General features: G+C 43.0%; 1 protein-coding gene across 1 annotated transcript; it reads right to left on the reverse strand.

Annotated features, from left to right (window-relative positions):
• Positions 1–14399: 14399 nt before the first annotated feature.
• On the reverse strand, positions 14400–16362 carry LINC02694 (long intergenic non-protein coding RNA 2694). Its single transcript, XM_023230282.1, is given in 2 exon segments — positions 14400–14809; positions 16227–16362. Coding segments are annotated over 2 exon segments (546 nt in total).
• Positions 16363–18021: the final 1659 nt, after the last annotated feature.

The raw sequence follows: 18021 nt of genomic DNA on the forward strand, positions 1-18021 counted from the left end.
CACTACAAAAAAAACCTAAAAAATTAGCAGGGCTTGGTGGCGCATGCCAACAGTCCCAGCTACTAGGGAGGCTGAGGTAGGAGGATCACTTGAGCCCAGGAGGTCAAAGCTGTATTAAACTTGATTATGCCACTGCATGTCCACAAAGTGAAACCCTGTCTCTAAATAAATAAATCATCATCATCAGGAGACTTTGTCTTATGTCTTTTAGGCATCTCATTCATCAGAATTTCCTAATCTCCCCAAAGCCCAGTCCAAGTTTGGGTTAAAGCTCAGGTGAATAAAAGAGAGAAAAAGGGTTTAGGCACTGAATATCACCCAGTGGAGCGAGGGACAAGCTTGAAGAATCCCGGTAAATTAAACAGAAGGTACCAGTGCTAGCTCAGTGGGCCAGGGGAATTTTTAAATACCATTACAGCCTGTCATCTTTTACCTTGGGTCGGTGAACATATTTGCACCATTGATAGCCTGTTTAATCATCTACTCTATTCACTTGAATATAAGAATTCTCTGGCAAGGATGAGCTCAAATAATGGATTTCAATATAAATAAATGGAAGAATGGTTTAAAAATTCTTAGGACAGTTTGTCTAGAACATATCACCTGTTCATAAATGATAGCAGGTTTCTGCAACAATTGGGGGTCCATGGCCTCTTCCCTCAGCCCTCTGCAGGGCATTGTCTACTTGCTGTCTGTGAGAGATTACTGCCAAGCATGGCACAGTCATCGCTCCAGGTGTGCCTCTCATAGAAGGCCTTATTTCCCCGTCAGTACACACCAGAATGAAAGCTCTAGGAGGTTATGCTCCAAGCACATCTGGCTTGTTTACCACTATATCTGCAGCACCTCGTCCAATAGTTCATAGTTTGCATTCAATAAATATTCACTGAAAAAATGAATGGCTATTTCCAGTTGTCTATCACCAAGTCAGTTTTCAAACATTTCTCAATTCAAGCTTAGAATCTGACCTCCTTCACCTGCCTCCACCCCGCCATCCCCACCAATATTCTGCAAGAACACAAAATTGGAAACTTGCATTGAACTATGTTCCTCTTCTCTGGGCTCTATATTGGGTCCTACCAACTTCTTCCTCAATGTATCTTCAATGATTATCTCCTTTGTCTCCCTGCCAATAGCCAAGGCCACAGTACGTACCCCAAGCTTTTAATAGTTTCTCTATTTCTCTCCTTATTTAATATGTCCAGCAAACTGGTACTATACCTACTATACTGAGTTCTAGCAGAGCCTCTTTACTTCCTAGACTACAACGATTTCATGTTTGTGCCCAGATAAGCACAGACTGCAGAGTACAAAGGAGCAAGTGATGACTAACCCTCCTGCCACTGATACTGAGAAAGTTGCCTCCCCACCCTGAATCTCTGCTGTCTCATCTGTACAATGTGAGGCTTGGGACACTTGGTTTCCAAAGGTACCTCCATACTAAGATACCCCTATTAGTATCCTGCCAGCTCCACAATATCCTCTATTAATTCACATTCCTCATCCATCCAAACCATGCACTCACTCCCATGCCATACAGGCAAGTTACCTTCTACTCCAGTCAGGCCCCTTATTCTATAGCCAATAGGCTCAATTTTGCAATTAATCTTGGCTCATCGTACTTTTTTCTCCACGTTTTATACCAAGCTCTGCCCCTTTATCCATCCAAATTCCGTGTTTTCTTCGAGATCAAGATCTAACTCAATTTTGGCTTCTATGACTCTTCCTTAACTCACCTGTCTATAATGGCATCTACTTTATCCAAGACATTGTAGGAAAGTGTTACATGGTCTTCCCCAAAAGAGACACTTTTAGAAAGGAAGGTCTCTGCAGGGAAAAAACAATCAACCTCCAAAGGAAGGGAGCAGTACTTAGTTCTCAATCTTTAAAATCGTGTGCCTGAGCTGGGCACAGTGGCTCGTGCCTCCTAGCACTTCGGGAGGCCGAGGCAGGCAGATCGCTTGAGCTCAGCAGTTCGAGATGAGCCTGGGCAACATGGTGAAACCCCCTAACAAAGACATAAAAAATTAGCCGGATGTGGTAGTGTGCACCTGTGGTCCCAGCTACTCAGAAGGCTGAGGTGGGAGGATCATTTGAGCCCAGGAGGCAGAAGTTGCAGTGAGCCATGATCACACCACCACATTCCAGCCTGGGCAACAGAGCCAGACCCCATTTAAAAAAAAGAAAAATCATTAGCCTGCCCAAGTTAAACATTAATAAAACCAATTTTTACTTATCTGTTTTAAGTTTACATATACAAATGATATGAAGAAAAATTTATCCTCTTGGTAATTAACATGGAAGAAGTTTCCTTTGCAATAATAGTGTGTTGCTACAGAAAATAAAGAGGATACTTTGAATGGATGAAACCCCAGAGAATATGGTCAACAGTAGATGGATCCATCAGTGCCCTTTAAGGAAGGTACTTCCTATTAACCATAGAACTTTCATTTGACCACTCACATGAATGAAGTATTCTACTGTAATAAGATATTGAAAGAGACTTTGCTGCTGCCTAGAATTTTTGACATTGTGCTAAGCTGAGAGCAATCAAGGAAAGGTAGCCTTACATTCCAAGGAGATGTTAAATACACATGCACATGACTGACTAAAAAACTACAACACTAGCCCCATGATTCTTAGACTGCCTTGTACCTGCAGCCTATTGAAGAGCTCACGGGCACATTTGAACACAGAAAATTTGGACCTACTTCCCACTTACAGAATCACACATGTGCAATCTTGTTTGAAAAACAAAAGAATTAGATTGAAATTAGGTTGTCTCCAAAAAGCCGTAGGCCAAATAGAATAGCACACTATTTAAGAACACGTTGTTGCAACTGGATTTAAGTCATGCCTCTGCCATTTACCAGCCAGGGAATCTCAGCAAAGTTACTCCATCTTTGTGAGTATTTCCTCATCCTTAAAAATGCAGATAATGGCCGGGCGCAGTGGCTCACGCCTGTAATCCCAGCACTTTGGGAGGCTGAGGAGTGTGGATCACCTGAGGTTGGGAGTTTGAGACCAGCCTGGCCAACATGGTGAAACCGTCTCTAATAAAAACACAAAACTTAGCCAGGTGTCATGACGTATACCTGTAGTCCCAGCTACACGGGAGGCTGAGGAAGGAGAATTGCTTGAACCCAGGAGGTGGAGGTTACAGTGAGCTGAGATTATGCCACTGGACTTCGGTCTGGGTAATAGAGCGAGATTTTGTCAAAAAAAAAAAAATCAAAAAAAATCAAAACACACACACACACACAGCAGATAATCACAGTAGCTATTTCACAAGGTTTTGTGAGAATCAGAAGTAGTGATACTTGCACCATGCTTAGCACAGAGCCTGTCCCTGAGTCAATGAATGTGATTTATTATTATATACCAGACATTCAGCCAGCCAGCCCTAGAAACTGGGCTCAGAAAGGCATTTGCTTCTCCATCTAGAACAAATATTTATTCTTTATATGAAAGATCCTTTTCCTGTTTCATGGGAGATTTTGCAACCCAAGTAAACAACTATAAATCTCAAGTACTCATCTGGATTTCAGTGGCTAACAGCGAATACCAATAGAAAGCATGCAGGGATGGTGAAAAACCTGTTTTCCACAGTTCTTCCTAAAATTTTGCAGCTGGTAGAGGCTCCCCAGTGGGAGAATCACCACTGAATTTTACACCCTTCCCTGATTACATCAATAAGCAAAGGTATCTTTCCATTTCTTCATAATTGTCTGTTGTGGGGGGAAAAAAAAGCAAAACAAAAGAGAAAAATCTTGAGAGACACAAGTTGTAAAGAGTCACATAAATAAAACTTTGAGTCAGGAACCATGAGTTCACACAACTTTATTCTTAGGAAGGTCTCTATAAACATAAATGGTTCTACTGCTGAGGATGACATCATTGAGTGCCTTCTCTGTTCAACACTGAGAGATACTGCTGAGCCACACCAATTATATTTTTCCACGTTACCAATAACTTTCCATATTACCAGAACCACACTTTGCCTGTGTTACAGCACATTCCTCTCGGTGCCTGGAATACATAGGCTCTCTCTTTTCTAACTTTACTGATCTTGGCACAGATGGTTACTGTGACCTTGGATGTCTTAGGCCCATAATCAAACCAACTGAGTTAATTGGCTTAGACACTCTTAGGAGCGACGCAGCGCCCCCACCTCTGGGATAACACCACTGTATTTCTAAAACTGCTTGTGGGAAATTTACAGGGTCATGCTCATGTTATTTACATGCAAATAGGAAAGAAAATCCATTCCAGCAGGCCACATTCTAACTACAAACACAAGAGGTTATAAATACACAAGAGGAAAACCAGTCTGTTAGCATTATCTCCAAAGGCCTAGGTAAAGGAGCCAACTGCTTAGCCAGCACAAAGGACTTGGGCAAAATCCTTTGACCCCTCACATCAGATATTCTCCTTATGCTAATTTCACAGATAGCGTCTTTTGCCTAACATTTTCATGATTAAGCCAAGGACAGCATAAAATATATGCATTTCTTAGAATTCCATTTATATTGTAATCACTTCTCTGTGCTGCTCTGAGGGCAGCAGGAAGTCTCAGACTAGTCTTCAATCTTCCTCAAGGGCTTTCTCTGACCTCTTTATTAAGAGCAGCAAGTTGCCAGTAAACATTCAACAAACTACACCTCCTCCAAGCTCAAGCTCTGTGTCAAGTTCAGATCTGATGGCTTTAGAGCAATGTTCAAAGTCAGTTCGTCAACCTTTATCCCTAAAGTTAAATTTTTTGTTTTAAATATTTTACTTAGTTTGCAAATTTGAGCAGTTTATTAGCCTCCCTAGGAAAATAAGGAAGGAAAGCTTTAATCTCATCATCTTGGGTTATCTGAAAACCACCTGCACGGCTCAAAGTGGGAGAAAAGTTGATCCACAGCACCATCTCCTGGTCATTCTTGGGTGTTGCACTGAGCGTCTAAGAAAAGCTGAGCACTTCTGAAGAGTGACTTTCAGGCCATTAAAGTCCACCAAGCCATCGATGGTCAATCAGCTATACCTAAAATATAAAAGTTCGCATGTGGCCTTCCCAGCAACCCCTAGGATGTTGATTTGTACCAAGTATTAGATTTCATCAGTGTGGCATAAACCCAGATACGCTAAAAGCTAGCAAGAACATGCAGGTTTCAAAGGGAAATTGAAAAAATCCTTTGTAAAAATGCAAAAATACTTCTAGTAGAATACTAAAAGTAAAGTATAAATTATGGTTATAGACTATAAAAAGAAGATGGACATAAACATTAGAACAATAAACACTGGATTACTAGAGAGGAGAGGGAGAGACGACACGTGGGCTGAAAACCTACCTACTGGGTACTCCACTCACAACGTGGGTGCAATATACTCATGTAACAAATCTGCACATGCGACCCCTGTAGCTAAAATAAAAGTTGAAAAAAATTTTAAAAAAATCAAAAAGGGAATATGGAAAAGTGAAAAGAGGGATGTAGAAAGATGGCAACCAAGATGGTTTTTCTCTAATATCACTTAATATTACATATTTTGGGTAACAATAAATGGGGACAGATAGGCAATTAATAAGTTGTTGTTGCAGGAAGTTGTACTAGATACGCAAAAAAGGACTTAAGCCAGTTCCCCAAATCTCACTTTAACAATGGGTCATAAGCACAGAAAATATTCTCCCATGTAAAACATACCAACTGTTCCCAATCGCCTTTGGGATCACTACTCGGTTCTGCCCATCAAGCTATCCTTTTTCTCCCCTACATGAGCAGTGAGTCACTTGAGTGAGCACAGCCTTGAAACTGAGGTCATGTCAGAGTTTAATCCAGTATCACTAATGACCAGATCTTTACCTGCCAATCATATAGTACCTGCAACAATTGTTTTCCAAGTCGGTTCACACAGAATCCCTTGGGGAGCTTTTTGAAACCAGGTTTCCAGGCCCTTCTAGTTCTGCCACAGAATCGCTACAGCTGGAAACCAAAGACTTCAGGGTCTAAATTCTCCCCCAGGTGATTCTAATTGCAATCAGTCTGTAGGCTCACAATTGGAAGCCGATGGAAGATCACAGCTGTAACGTATTGAAAGAGGAAAACAATTAAATCCTTGCCAGTCTTGCACTGCTTACAAGAAGTGTGGGGTCAGTTCCAGGTCATCAAAGGTCAGCATTTTTTACTACACAAGTTTGGTTACAGTTAAGATGTTCTCTTTTGGGTAGGTACATCATTGCCAAATGAAGAAATAGCCCAATTTATATAGTCAGTCCTCCATATCCACGGGTTTCACAGCTGAGGATTCAGCCAACAGCAAATCAAAAATATTCCAAAAAAAAAGATTAGGAATAGCAATATTAAAATAAAAAAATCAACATAGTGTTAACAACTGTTCGCAGAGTATTTACATTGTATTGGGTATGTAAGGAATCTAGAGATTATTTAAAATATATGGGAGGATTGTATAGCTTATGGGAAAATATGTTCTATTAGGAACTTGTACATCCTCCAATTTTTGTAACCTTGGGGTAGAGGGTATGCTGAAACCCACCCTCTAGAATACAAAGAGATTACTGTATAATCCATGATTGCTTTCTTTCCAAAACCTTTCTATATGAACTATGAAAGCATCATTTTAATGTTAAACTCTGAACCCAGGAAGAAAATGGTCTTGGATAATGGGGAATGGGGTGCATACCATTACACAAAGGAGGAACCCCTTGCAGGCTCAAGAACTGTCTGGATGACTTGGGAACATGGATTGTGGCAGTGGGCTAGCAAGTTTCTAGTGGAGAAAGACTGGAGACTGGAAGCTTAATTAAATGCATTTGCAGCAAATTTGGATGTGAATTAATAATGCCAAAGCTAAGACGGAACTTGAAAGCATGTTTTCTTCAGGGTGACTCAATCTCATTTCCAGGAGAAGGATCCCCATATAGTCCCTTAGTCACAATTAGTCCATCCCCAACCTTTGTCTTTCTCTTGCTCTCACATCCCTCATCAGAGTCCACACATGACAATGTTAAAGCTGACTGTGATGCGTATCCTGACTCCTAGTGCCCTCCATGCACCGGAGAACAAGTCTGCACCCTCCATTTCCCAAGCCCTGAAACACCTAGAATTGGATTTTGTCCACAATGGAAGCTCATAAATGTTAGCTGAATTCTTGAAAGAAGCTGCTGACCGGTTTGGTTAAGGAGCAAGAATGTGTTGCCACTTTGATTAAAACCAGCACTTTAACAGAAAGTACAGTCCCTAATGACAGATTATCCAGAGCTAGAAAAATACTGTTGTCGCCAGTACCTTCAAGAATCCTTTTGGCTGTGATTCCTCAGCCGTGACTGAGGGAGGACTGTGAGCCAGAGTTGGTCTCCCCAGAAATACCTGGTCAAGGATTACAGGACGTACCATAGCCTCTAGATTTCCCTCCATCTGCCTGAAATCTTCACCACTTCCCCTTCTGACAACAACAAAAGGCAACGATGTGCATCGGCGGCAGTTCTGTGAGGGTCCCAGAAGTAAAGAAACCGATTCTAAGAAAATGGAAACCATGGCCTCCTGAAAGCTAGATGTCCTGACAGTCCAGGCGGCTCATGTGATAGGTGATCTATTGAAACTTTCTGTGAGTTTTACTCATGCTGTTAGGGGAGGACAAGAGGAGGAGGAGGACCATTACGTTGAGGGAATACAGAAGGGGGCAAAACAGAGAAAGAATTTTCATTACGACAATTTTTATAACCAAATACACGATTTTTTTGTTTGCCTGTCAATAAAATTGTTTTCATTGTAATTTACATGTGTCCTGCCAGTCAGTTTAACAAAACATCATTTTCGTTTTATTCCATTTACTCCTGAATCTCTGCTAAACTGGAAGCATTTTACTTCAGTCCTGTTAATCAATAAGCACCTACTCTGAGCACCTACTGTTTACCATTGATGGTGGGTACCACAGCTTAAAAGAAAAGAAAAAACAGGTAAGCTGATTCGATTCTAAAGGGCCTTTACCTGTAACTGAGACATGGACTTATGAAATTAACAGTGAGTAAAAAACACCACAAACTTACTGTGTGAAGCAGTCAAAACAGGACAGTATAAGTAGACGTTTAAAGTACTTACATTAAAAGATAATTTTAAGTCATTCATTTCAAAATAATCTCGTAAGTTCATACTTAGGAATGCCCTATCCCACAAGCCTGATGGATCTAAAAATTTGATTTATATCAGCTATAAATTAGGAAGAGGTAGCTCTGCTTGTAAAAATAATTTTTTGCATCTACAAGAGGATTTCTCACAGCTCCTTTGGAATTGGCAACTTGAATTGAAAGCAAGTTTTGGTGATAAGAGCACAGCCCCCCAGCCACACAGCCAGGCTCAATATGAGCTCTGCAAGGTTCTAGCTGTGCGACTTTAGACAGGTGACTCAATATCTCTGTGCTTCAGGGTCCTCGTTTGTAAAGAGGAGATAACGACAGTGCCTCCCCATAGACGGGTTACAAAGATTAGATGAGTTCCTGTCATTCAAGTCCTTGGCACCATTCCTGGCCCTCATCTGCTGCGGTAAGTGGGGCATGGCACTGCCAGGCCCAGGTGCATAGGAAACACCTCGGCAGGGAGCCAATCTGGCACTAGATAGAAGTCTTTTTCCCCCAGAGAACTCGTACATGTTTGCATGTCTTTCTGAAAAGCAACTAGAAGTTATTCCTTTGGGAGATGGAGGAAGACAGCACAAATGCTATAATTTAGCTATGTATTTTCCCCTTTTTATCTCAATTCTTAAAACAGAACTTTCTCTGACATCAAATTGATGACAGGCTCTTCCTACCCACTTCAGAGTCAATTCTAGACAGCTAGAAAAAGAATGAATCCACAGCAAGAAACTCACCGTTCTGATTAGATGCCAGCTTCTTCCCATCAGGCATGAGATAGTAATTGATTGACTGGATGGATGGATAATAAATTGCTCCTGGATTGATGCTGAATGATAGTTACATCTAATCTCTGTGCATAGAAAAGCCAAGCCAGCCAGGCACAGTGGCTCACACCTGTAATTCTAGCACTTTGGGAGGCCAAGGCAGGTGGATCATCTGAGGTCAGGAGTTCGAAACCAGCCTTGCCAACATAGTAAAATCCTGTCTCTACTAAAAATACAAAAATTAGCCAGGCATGGTGATGGCGCCTGTTATCTCAACTACTTGGAAGGCTGAGGCACGAGAATCACTTGAACCCAGGAGGCAGAGATTGCAGTGAGCCAAGATTGTGCCATTGCACTCCAGCCTGGGCAACAGAGGGAGACTCCACAAAAAAAAAAAAAAAAAAAAAAAAAGAAAAGAAAAGAAAAGAAAAGCCTACTGACATTAGCAGTATCATGTGGTTGAAAAATAACTACCATAATAATTTACATTAGTCTCATTTGTATTGAAATGATGCCAATATAATGTAAAGCCACACGTAAAGATGAATTCAACAAAATCCCAAACCAAATGAAATACTGGTTCAGAGAATATTCTTATGCTGTGATTGTGTCAAGCCTAAAAGAATTTAAAAATAATGGCCTAAATAATTCTAAGTGGTTTCACATAAATAGTTGCAGATAGAGCCCAAAATAAGTATTTTCAAAGATTTTCTGAATATTGGTTCAAATTCAATTTATTCTGGATTTTGATTTCAGTCTCTGGTGCTTGTTGCTTTTATTTTATACATCTTATCTCGGTAAGTTGTCCTTGAAAAAAATAGTAGGAGCCACGTCACCCACCCTTTAAAATTTTTTTTTTTCAAATAAAAATATGGAAAAGTGTACAGATCATAAACATAAAATTTTCACAAACTGAATACAACTGTGTAATTAGCACCCAGGTTAAGAAACAACTCAGCAGCACCTCAGAAGCCCACTTCATGCCTCTTCTCCCCAAAGCAACCTCTATCCTGACCCTTAACTACATAGTTCAGTGCATCATTCGGCTCTTGCTGCATAACAAACAATCACAAAACTTCAGTATTTTATCACTCACTCACCTGGGGTGGTTGTGTAGGCAAGTCGATTCATATTGGCTGGGCTCTTGTCGGGTCTTTCCTGCGTACTCTGGCCGATGGATGAAATGAGTACTCAGGCACAGGTATGCAGTGTAAGAGCAGCTAGGTGACTGCCTGGCTCTCGTGGCCAGACAGCAGCCTGGAGAAGCTGGAGCTGCTTGCTTTTATTCAGTGCAGGCACAATGCCGAAAACCTGGAGCCAACACAATCTGTAGGCAATTAACATTTATTGTTCACCTTCCAGGGAATGACAGGTGTGGGGATGATCAAAGGTCAGTTGCTGGTCAACATAAGTAAACAAGCCTGTTTAAGACAAATTTCCCTACACTCCCTTGTACCTACTCCTTGCCCTCTGCCTCAGGGTTATAGAACAGCTGCTTTCAGCTATTCTACCCCTGGGCTCTGCAGGAGCCTCCAACCTTTCAGAAGGTTTACGTCCTTTCCCTATAGCTTTTCCCACCACTGTGACAGATCCCCCACAGGCTTTCTCTTGCATCTAGGGGGTTGGGAACAGCTCGCCTCCAGCAGGCTAGCCAGAGCATGGCCATGGTGATAGCAGAGAATAAGAGAACAAACAGAAATATACAGGCATCCTCTTTATTCAAGACAGGGTTTGACAGAGCCAGGATTAGAGTGAGGCTAGTAGAGTGAGTGAGGCTAGTAGAGTGAGGCTGGTAAATTGAGTCACACAAGTGCAGGGCCAGCTCCTGTCTTTATTGAAATTTTGACATTTTGTCCACAATGGATTTTTCTTGAATTAATTTTGATTTTTCAAAAACATTGCATTAAATATTATTTTTCTTGATTACTGAGGATTTTGGTGCCTCCTTAATTTTAAGGCTGGGGAAATTGCCTTCATTGTCTCACCATAGTCCTGACCCTGCTGGGGAAATACACTCCACATCTTCAGTGAAAGGAACTGCAGTCATATGGCAAAGGGCATGGATTGTAAGAGATAAAGAGTTAGAGCTGCTAGTACAATGAATCTACTACAATTAATTTTGGCCATTTTTTAGGCTGGGTGCAGTGACTGATGCCTGTAATCCCAGCACTTTGCGAGGTTGAGGCAGGGGGATCACTTGAGTGCAGGAGTTTGAGACCAGCCTGGGCAACATAGGGAGATATCATCTGTACAAAAAAATTTTTTAAAAATATTAGGTGGGTGTGGTGGCATGCTCCAATAGTTCCAGCTACTCAGAAGGCTGAGGTAGGAAGATCCTTGAGCCTGGGAATTTGAGGGTGCAGTGAGCTGTGATTACGCCACTGTACTCCACCCTGGGTGACAGAGTAAGACCTGGTTTGGAGCCGTTTTTGTATTTTATATAAATGGAATTGGACAATGTGTATTCTCTTGAGTCTGGCATCTTTTTCTTAACGTTATATTTGTGAAATGCATCCAGAGTGTTGTGTGTAATTGTAAATCATTCATTTTCATTGCTATACAGAATCCCGTTGTACAAAGACACCACAGGGTTGAAGGGCATTTGGATAGTCACCATTTACAGCTATTAATACCATTGTGTTGAACAATCTAGTATCAATCTCTATTAAACATATGTGCATTTTTGTTGGACATGTACATAGGAATGGAATACATACACCAAGGGTGTATGTACATTCAGTTTTAATTGTTGCCAGTTTCCCAACCATTAATTCATTTAGTTTTATTAAAGTTCTTGGTATGCAGTAGTATGAATCTTCCAGTTTTGATCTTTTTTAAGATAGTTGGGCTATTCTTGGCTCCACATTTCTAAATACATTTTAGAAATAGCTTGTCAATTTCCACAAAAGAAAAAACCTGCTGGGATTTTTATTGGGCTTGTTTTGAATCTGTAGACTAATTTGGGAAGAACTGACATCTTTTCAACATACCTCCATGTCATCTTAAATTTTTCCCCATGTCTCATACCTTTGTTATATCTACTTTGAATAAGATAGGTAGCCAATAAATATATAAAATAGGTGGTTAATTAATGCATTACAAGGCTTTAGACTTAATGATATTTTTCAGTCATACTACACATCTGTTATGGTTCCAATGTCCTCACCAAAACTCTTGTTGCAATTTAATTGCTGTTGTTACTGTTTTGGGAGATGGGGCCTGTAAGAGGCGATGAGATCCTGAGGGCTCTGCCTTTGTGAATAGACTCATGCTGTCATCACAGGAGTGAGTGAGCGATCTTGGGAGTCTGGCCCCCTTTCCCTCCCTCCCTCCCTCTCTGTCTCTGTCTCTCTTTCTCACACTCCCTCTCTTGCCCTTCTGCCTCCCTGCCATAGGATGGCCCTCCCCGGAGGACAGCACCATGCTCTTGGACTTCTCAGCCTCCAAACCCATATGCTAAATGAATTTCTCTTCATTATAAATGACCCATTCTGGAGTATTCTGTTACAGCAACAGGAAACCTATTAAGACAACCTCTTCCAGACAGCTTAACTCATTCTTCTCTTCCATTCCCCTAGGCCTTGCACACGCTCTTCCTTAGTGGGGTAGAATTCCCTCCCTGCCCTCTATCCCTCCTGCCTGACTAAATCTAGTCTTCCTTGACAAGTCTGTTCAAATGTCACTGCTCTGCAGAGTTAGCAAGTCCTCTTTGTTTTCTCCCACTGCATTCCTTCACCTGATTTTAAGTTGCCACGTTGTATCATAATGAGCTGCTCGGGTACCCACTGAACACTTGGGTGCCTACCAGAACCAGCCCAGCACTAAGTACATTTGTGTTGGATAAATGAAAATGACCATTCCACTTTTTGCTAGGCTGTTTGGTTCAGGTATTTTTGTTGGGCTGTTTGTTAGTTGATTTGTTTTGTCTTTGTAGGACTTCATTTGAATTGAAATTTAGTCAAACAAACAAACAAAAAAAAATGTGTTCCAGTTTGGCAAAGGAGTACATGTCTATCTGATTGTTGCTTCATTATTTATTTTGATTTGAAAATATTTCTTTATATTAAACCTCTTTACAATATTGATTTGAGGCAGATAAATTGTTTGGTCTGATTCACTTCACAGCTTCTGAGTTAGTTTAGAAGAAAACCATCAACTGATGTTTCCGGTAACGAGTAGCAAGAGAACTCATGAAAAGGCAGGCACACCTCCAGTGACCACTAGGTGGCAGTTTCACTCTCAATATGACCAGATTGACAATGTGCATCCAAGAAGTCTGGGGCAGGCAAGTTGGAGCACAAAGTGAAGCCTAACTAGGCCTGTGGGTGGAAAAATGAAGACCCAAACTCAGCCCTGAAGAAAATTGAATTATGGAAAAAACAGCACATAGAAAATGTAAAGGAATGCCACTAGACATTATTTCACCGAAAGGTTAGCTAAGTTAACCACAGCCACAAAATCAGTAGAGAAAAGATGTGCAGGACCCGAGACAAGCCAGACAATATTGAAAGGCAAAGGAGTCTCCAGTCTGCCCTCCACGGCTGGAGCCCAGCCCCCTGGGGAAAGGCAGGATAGTTGCAGGCTGGTCATTGCTGAGTCCCTAGTAAGGTCATGGCTGAGCCCCTGGTAATGTGCCGGGTGACCAACCTCAGATATCTGTCAGCCAAGACTGCATGGTTCTCCTCTTCTGAGTAACCCCAGAAGGAACCCCTTTATAGTTCCCATTCCAAAGTTGGATAAGGGACTTTTCAAGCTCAAAGTAGGAACGAGGGGCAGGGCTTATCTCTACAGACAGCCGAGGTGGCTCCTATCACAGCAAATCCAGACACTTCATGGGTCCACTCGCAACAGGCCAGCCAGGGGCCCTGAGGAAATTACTTGGACTATTAACCTCAAGGAGGCTACAGGTCGAAAGCATCAACCGACTTCTATCAGGAGTGTTTTTTCGTTTTTGTTTTTAGTTTTTTTTGTTTTTTGTTTTTTGTTTTTAATGACCCAGATTTCTTCTGCCCTAGAATAGGAAAACTGAGGCCCAGAGCAAGCCAGGCACGAAGTAAATCCATCCCACATGACTGAGAAGAGAACCTTCAGGTGGGCCTGAGGACACAAAAGCCCCAAGAAAGCTGTCTTGGCGGTGTCCGGGTTATTACAATATAACACCCACTCATACGTTTGTGGTAGGGCTTTAACTTTTGCACGTGAAGAACCTAAGTAATCGAATTACCTGTTTTCTCTTTCTCTGCTACCAACCCCAGAAAGACTGCAAAGAATAGACATTTGAATCTAAACCAAACTGCCAGGCTCAAAGGACACTGCACCAGCTATGAGGTAATAACCACCACGGGTTACAGGATCTGTGAACGGGATAAGTTCCTTTACTTCCCCCCTGCTGGAGTGTGAGTTATAAAACAGACTAACAAGGAGAAGGAGAGACAAATTTTAAGGAAGACCTAGTAAGAAGGCACCCGCAGCTTCTCCCCAACATCTTCCGCACCACACCGACATCAACCTCCAGGCCTAGTTTGGGTGGGGAAAGGACCCCCCAGAGGATCTGAGAGGAGAGATTGCCATGCACTCCCCCTGGTGGACTTTCCCAGGTAGCAGCCCCCACAGACACATCTGCCACTGGGTGGCAGGAAGACAGGAAGTGGTGAAGGGCGGGGCACAGTCAGGTAGGAGGGGCTGGAAGCCACTTCTGGGCTTCTCTTGGAGTCAAACTTTGTAATGGAGGAGATCCATGCATTTCCTTGGACCCAGCATGGTCTGAAGGCATGAGCTGCAGCTTGTGTCAACTTGCCAGCCCTGAAAGGACTCTTGGAGAAGAGAACGGAAGCATCTTCTCCTGGGTTCCACTCCCTGAGCTCTTGTTAGTGACCCTGGGTGAGATGTTCACTTGCTCTGAGCCTCAGCTTTCCTCCCTGTAAAATGGGGATAACATTACCTAAATCATATAGTTGTTAGAATTAAAGGAAATAAAATTCATCAAGTTTCTTATACAGAATAGATGATTAATAAATAGGATGGGTCTGGAGCACCTGCCTGGGATGGCGCCCCTGACTGACTTTGAAGCAGCAGGGAGTTCTATGTGCTTCTTAAAAAGGCCAGCCTCTAGCAACACGTATACCAGGGGACGTCAGCAGAAAAGTAAACCCAGGGTGCCAAGAAGCACTTGGGACCAGAGAAAGGATGCCCTCCCCATCCCTAGCACACAGCTAACCATGGAAAAAGACTTCTCTACCACTGGCAACCACCAAGGAAACTAGGGACACCAGAGGCAAGAAAATTATGTTCAATTACAAAATACATTCCATTTTACAGCCATTGGTATTAACTATCACTTGCTACTTTAATAAATGACCAAAACTTTAACAGCTTAAAACACACACTTACTATCATTTAGTTCTATGGGCCAGAAGTCCTATGGGTCTCGTAGGACTGAAATTAATGTCTCGGCAGGACAGCATTCCTTAGAGGCAGCTCCAGGGGTGAGTCTTTATCTTGGCTCATTCTGGTCTTGACAGTTCCGTGCGATTGTAAGACTGAGGTCCTTTCTGATTGCTAACTGGGGTCACCCTGAACTCCTAGAAGACATTTGCTCTGTCCTTATGTAGAGTCCCCACCTCTCAGAACCAGCCACAGGGCGTGGAATCCTTCTCTCATGACCCTCTCTTTGACCCCATTTCCCCTAGATGCGTTTCTGTCTCTGACTGCACCCAGGGAAGGCTGTCTGCTTTTTAGGATTAGATTGGGCCCGTTTGGATAATCCAGGATAATCTCTTTATCTCAAGATCTTTAATGTTAACCACACTTGCAAAGTCCTGTTTGCTATTAAGATAGCATGTTCACAGGTTCTGGGAATGAGGATGTGAACATCTTTGGGTCGGCGGGGGGATGGGCATCTTTCTATCTACCAAACTATTATACACTCACCAGGCATTTCTTTACTACCTTAATGGCCAAGTACAGTGCTATGTGCTGATTTGATGTTGCTAGAAGGATCATCAGGCAGGGGAGAAAGTCTAGGATGGGTGGTGCCCCCCACTGGGACATCTGACTTAGAGCTTTGCAGTACTCCAGGGGATGCTGTTGACATGAAATACAGTGTGGATTGTAACTCTCACCTCTCACTCCCTTAACCCTCTTGCCTCCCCAGTCCTTGCCCCTGACTTATACAGGCTGGAGCCCCAGTCTGAAATTGCTGGAGGTGTCTGAATAACGTCATTCCAGATCTCTGGGAGGCAGGAGCTAAGCTCACCAGAGGACTGAGATGGTGACCCTGCTAGATCCAGGTTCAGCCATAGCAGAAAAAAACAAACAGAGCAAGGTAGGACTTATAGCAGTCCAAACAGACCCCTGGAGACAGACGCTGCTCCTGCCCTTAGCCTTGCTTCCTGGCCTGGTTTCATGGTCCTTCCGGGGACTAGAGAGGGAAATGCCCAGGTCCTCTTGGGCCCCTTGTAGTTCCATATAAGAATAGAAAACCTGTCACTAACTGAAATCCCTTCCGGCTGAGGTTCCCCGGCCTATATTTTGCAGCTCCAGGGTTCAGCAGAGCTGCCAATTTGCTGATGGGTTCTCAACCACAAGGATGGTGAGTCAGCACAGTGGTTGACTCTCAGCAGAGAGGCTGCAGCCTTCAGCAGAGCTCCCGGTGGGGCAGCCTCCTCATCAGCCTGTGCTGTTGTCCTGCCCCTGCGTTTCTTCCAGTCCTGGACATTCCTGACCTGGCTGGCACCCTAGTCGCACACCCAAGAAGCAGTTCAGCCGGCTGAGCAGAGTGCATCCCAAAACCATGGCATAAGAGGTGAAGGATAGACCAGGGAGGAAGTCTTCAGCCCAGTCTGACAAGCACAGGCCAACGTTTGGCCAACAGCGACTCAGGCTCTTTGCTCTAAGCCAGCCTCCAAACATGAGTGTGCTGGCAGGGTGTTCTGCCTTCCCTCCCTCTGCTCTAGAATTCAGATCTGGAAGCCAGGGTGTGACAGCTGGGATCCAGACACAGTCCCCATCACAGCATCACATTCTGGCCAACCAGGCTTCCAGTGGCAGAAGCTGCCACTAGGAATGGGCACCAGTCCTCTCTCAGTTAAAAAGCCTTTGCTTCACACCACAAAACCCAAAGTGCCAGCTGTGGTTGTCACTTCTGCTCCTACCGCTTAAAATTTCCTGGCAAGGCAGATTTTTAGAGAGCGATTCCCCACCAACATAGTATTCCTTTTTTAAATCTTTCCTGTACCTCTCTTAGGGCTAAGTTACTGATGATAGCCCTGAGTGATACGGAACAAGCTGGCAGCCAGGAAGAAACTTGTCAGCAGTGACAAGCTCCAGATGACAGTTAGGTGGCTTGGAAGACAAGTCTTACTCTAAAGAGATCCTGCCCCCATCCCAGCTCTGGATTACTTGGTCTGGTAGGTTTTACAGGGTATGACCCCAGTTTTCTGTTTAAGGACATTGGCCTCCAGATATGACTAGGAGGGAGTTTTCCTCTCAGGTCTTTCTGCAAAGATCACCATGACAATTACCAGAACAATAAATATCTATAATCACATGCAATCTTTAGCTTTAGTAATAGAGTATGACATAGAACTCTGCTGCTGCTGCTATTGCTACTGCTGCTGCTAATAGCGATGATGATGATGATAAGGAAGACACAAGATAATTTGACCTTCCTCAGCCTCCAATGGCTGATTACAGGTAGATGTGGCTTCTGAACCAAAGTTATATAATTCACCTCTTGTTCCTGATCCGCTTTTAGCAAAAGTTCCCTAGGGAGGACCTTGTACCTTCTTGAAGTATCCAACACACAGTCATCTTTATGTTTTCCTACCAAGTTCCCACATTTCTGCCTCAGTGGGTTCTACAGTCTGAACCCCAGAAACAATTTAATAGTTCAAACATCGGGCAAGCTATTACATCAAAGGGATTGCAGATTCCCAACCCAGAATGGAAGAATTCTTGACTCCCTGCACCCCTCCCCCACAATTCTGCTCCACCTCAAAACTGCCTACATCATCTCAACCACCCAACTTTTGGGAAATAGCAGTGAATTCCCTCTTCCTTTTCATTGAGACTAGCCCAGGTCATAGACCCAATCTCTTTACTGGGGACCTAGGCTGATAATTTTGA

The sequence above is a fragment of the Piliocolobus tephrosceles genome, chromosome 6 (assembly GCF_002776525.5).
Source record: "Piliocolobus tephrosceles isolate RC106 chromosome 6, ASM277652v3, whole genome shotgun sequence".
In the NCBI taxonomy this organism is placed as follows: domain Eukaryota; kingdom Metazoa; phylum Chordata; class Mammalia; order Primates; family Cercopithecidae; genus Piliocolobus; species Piliocolobus tephrosceles.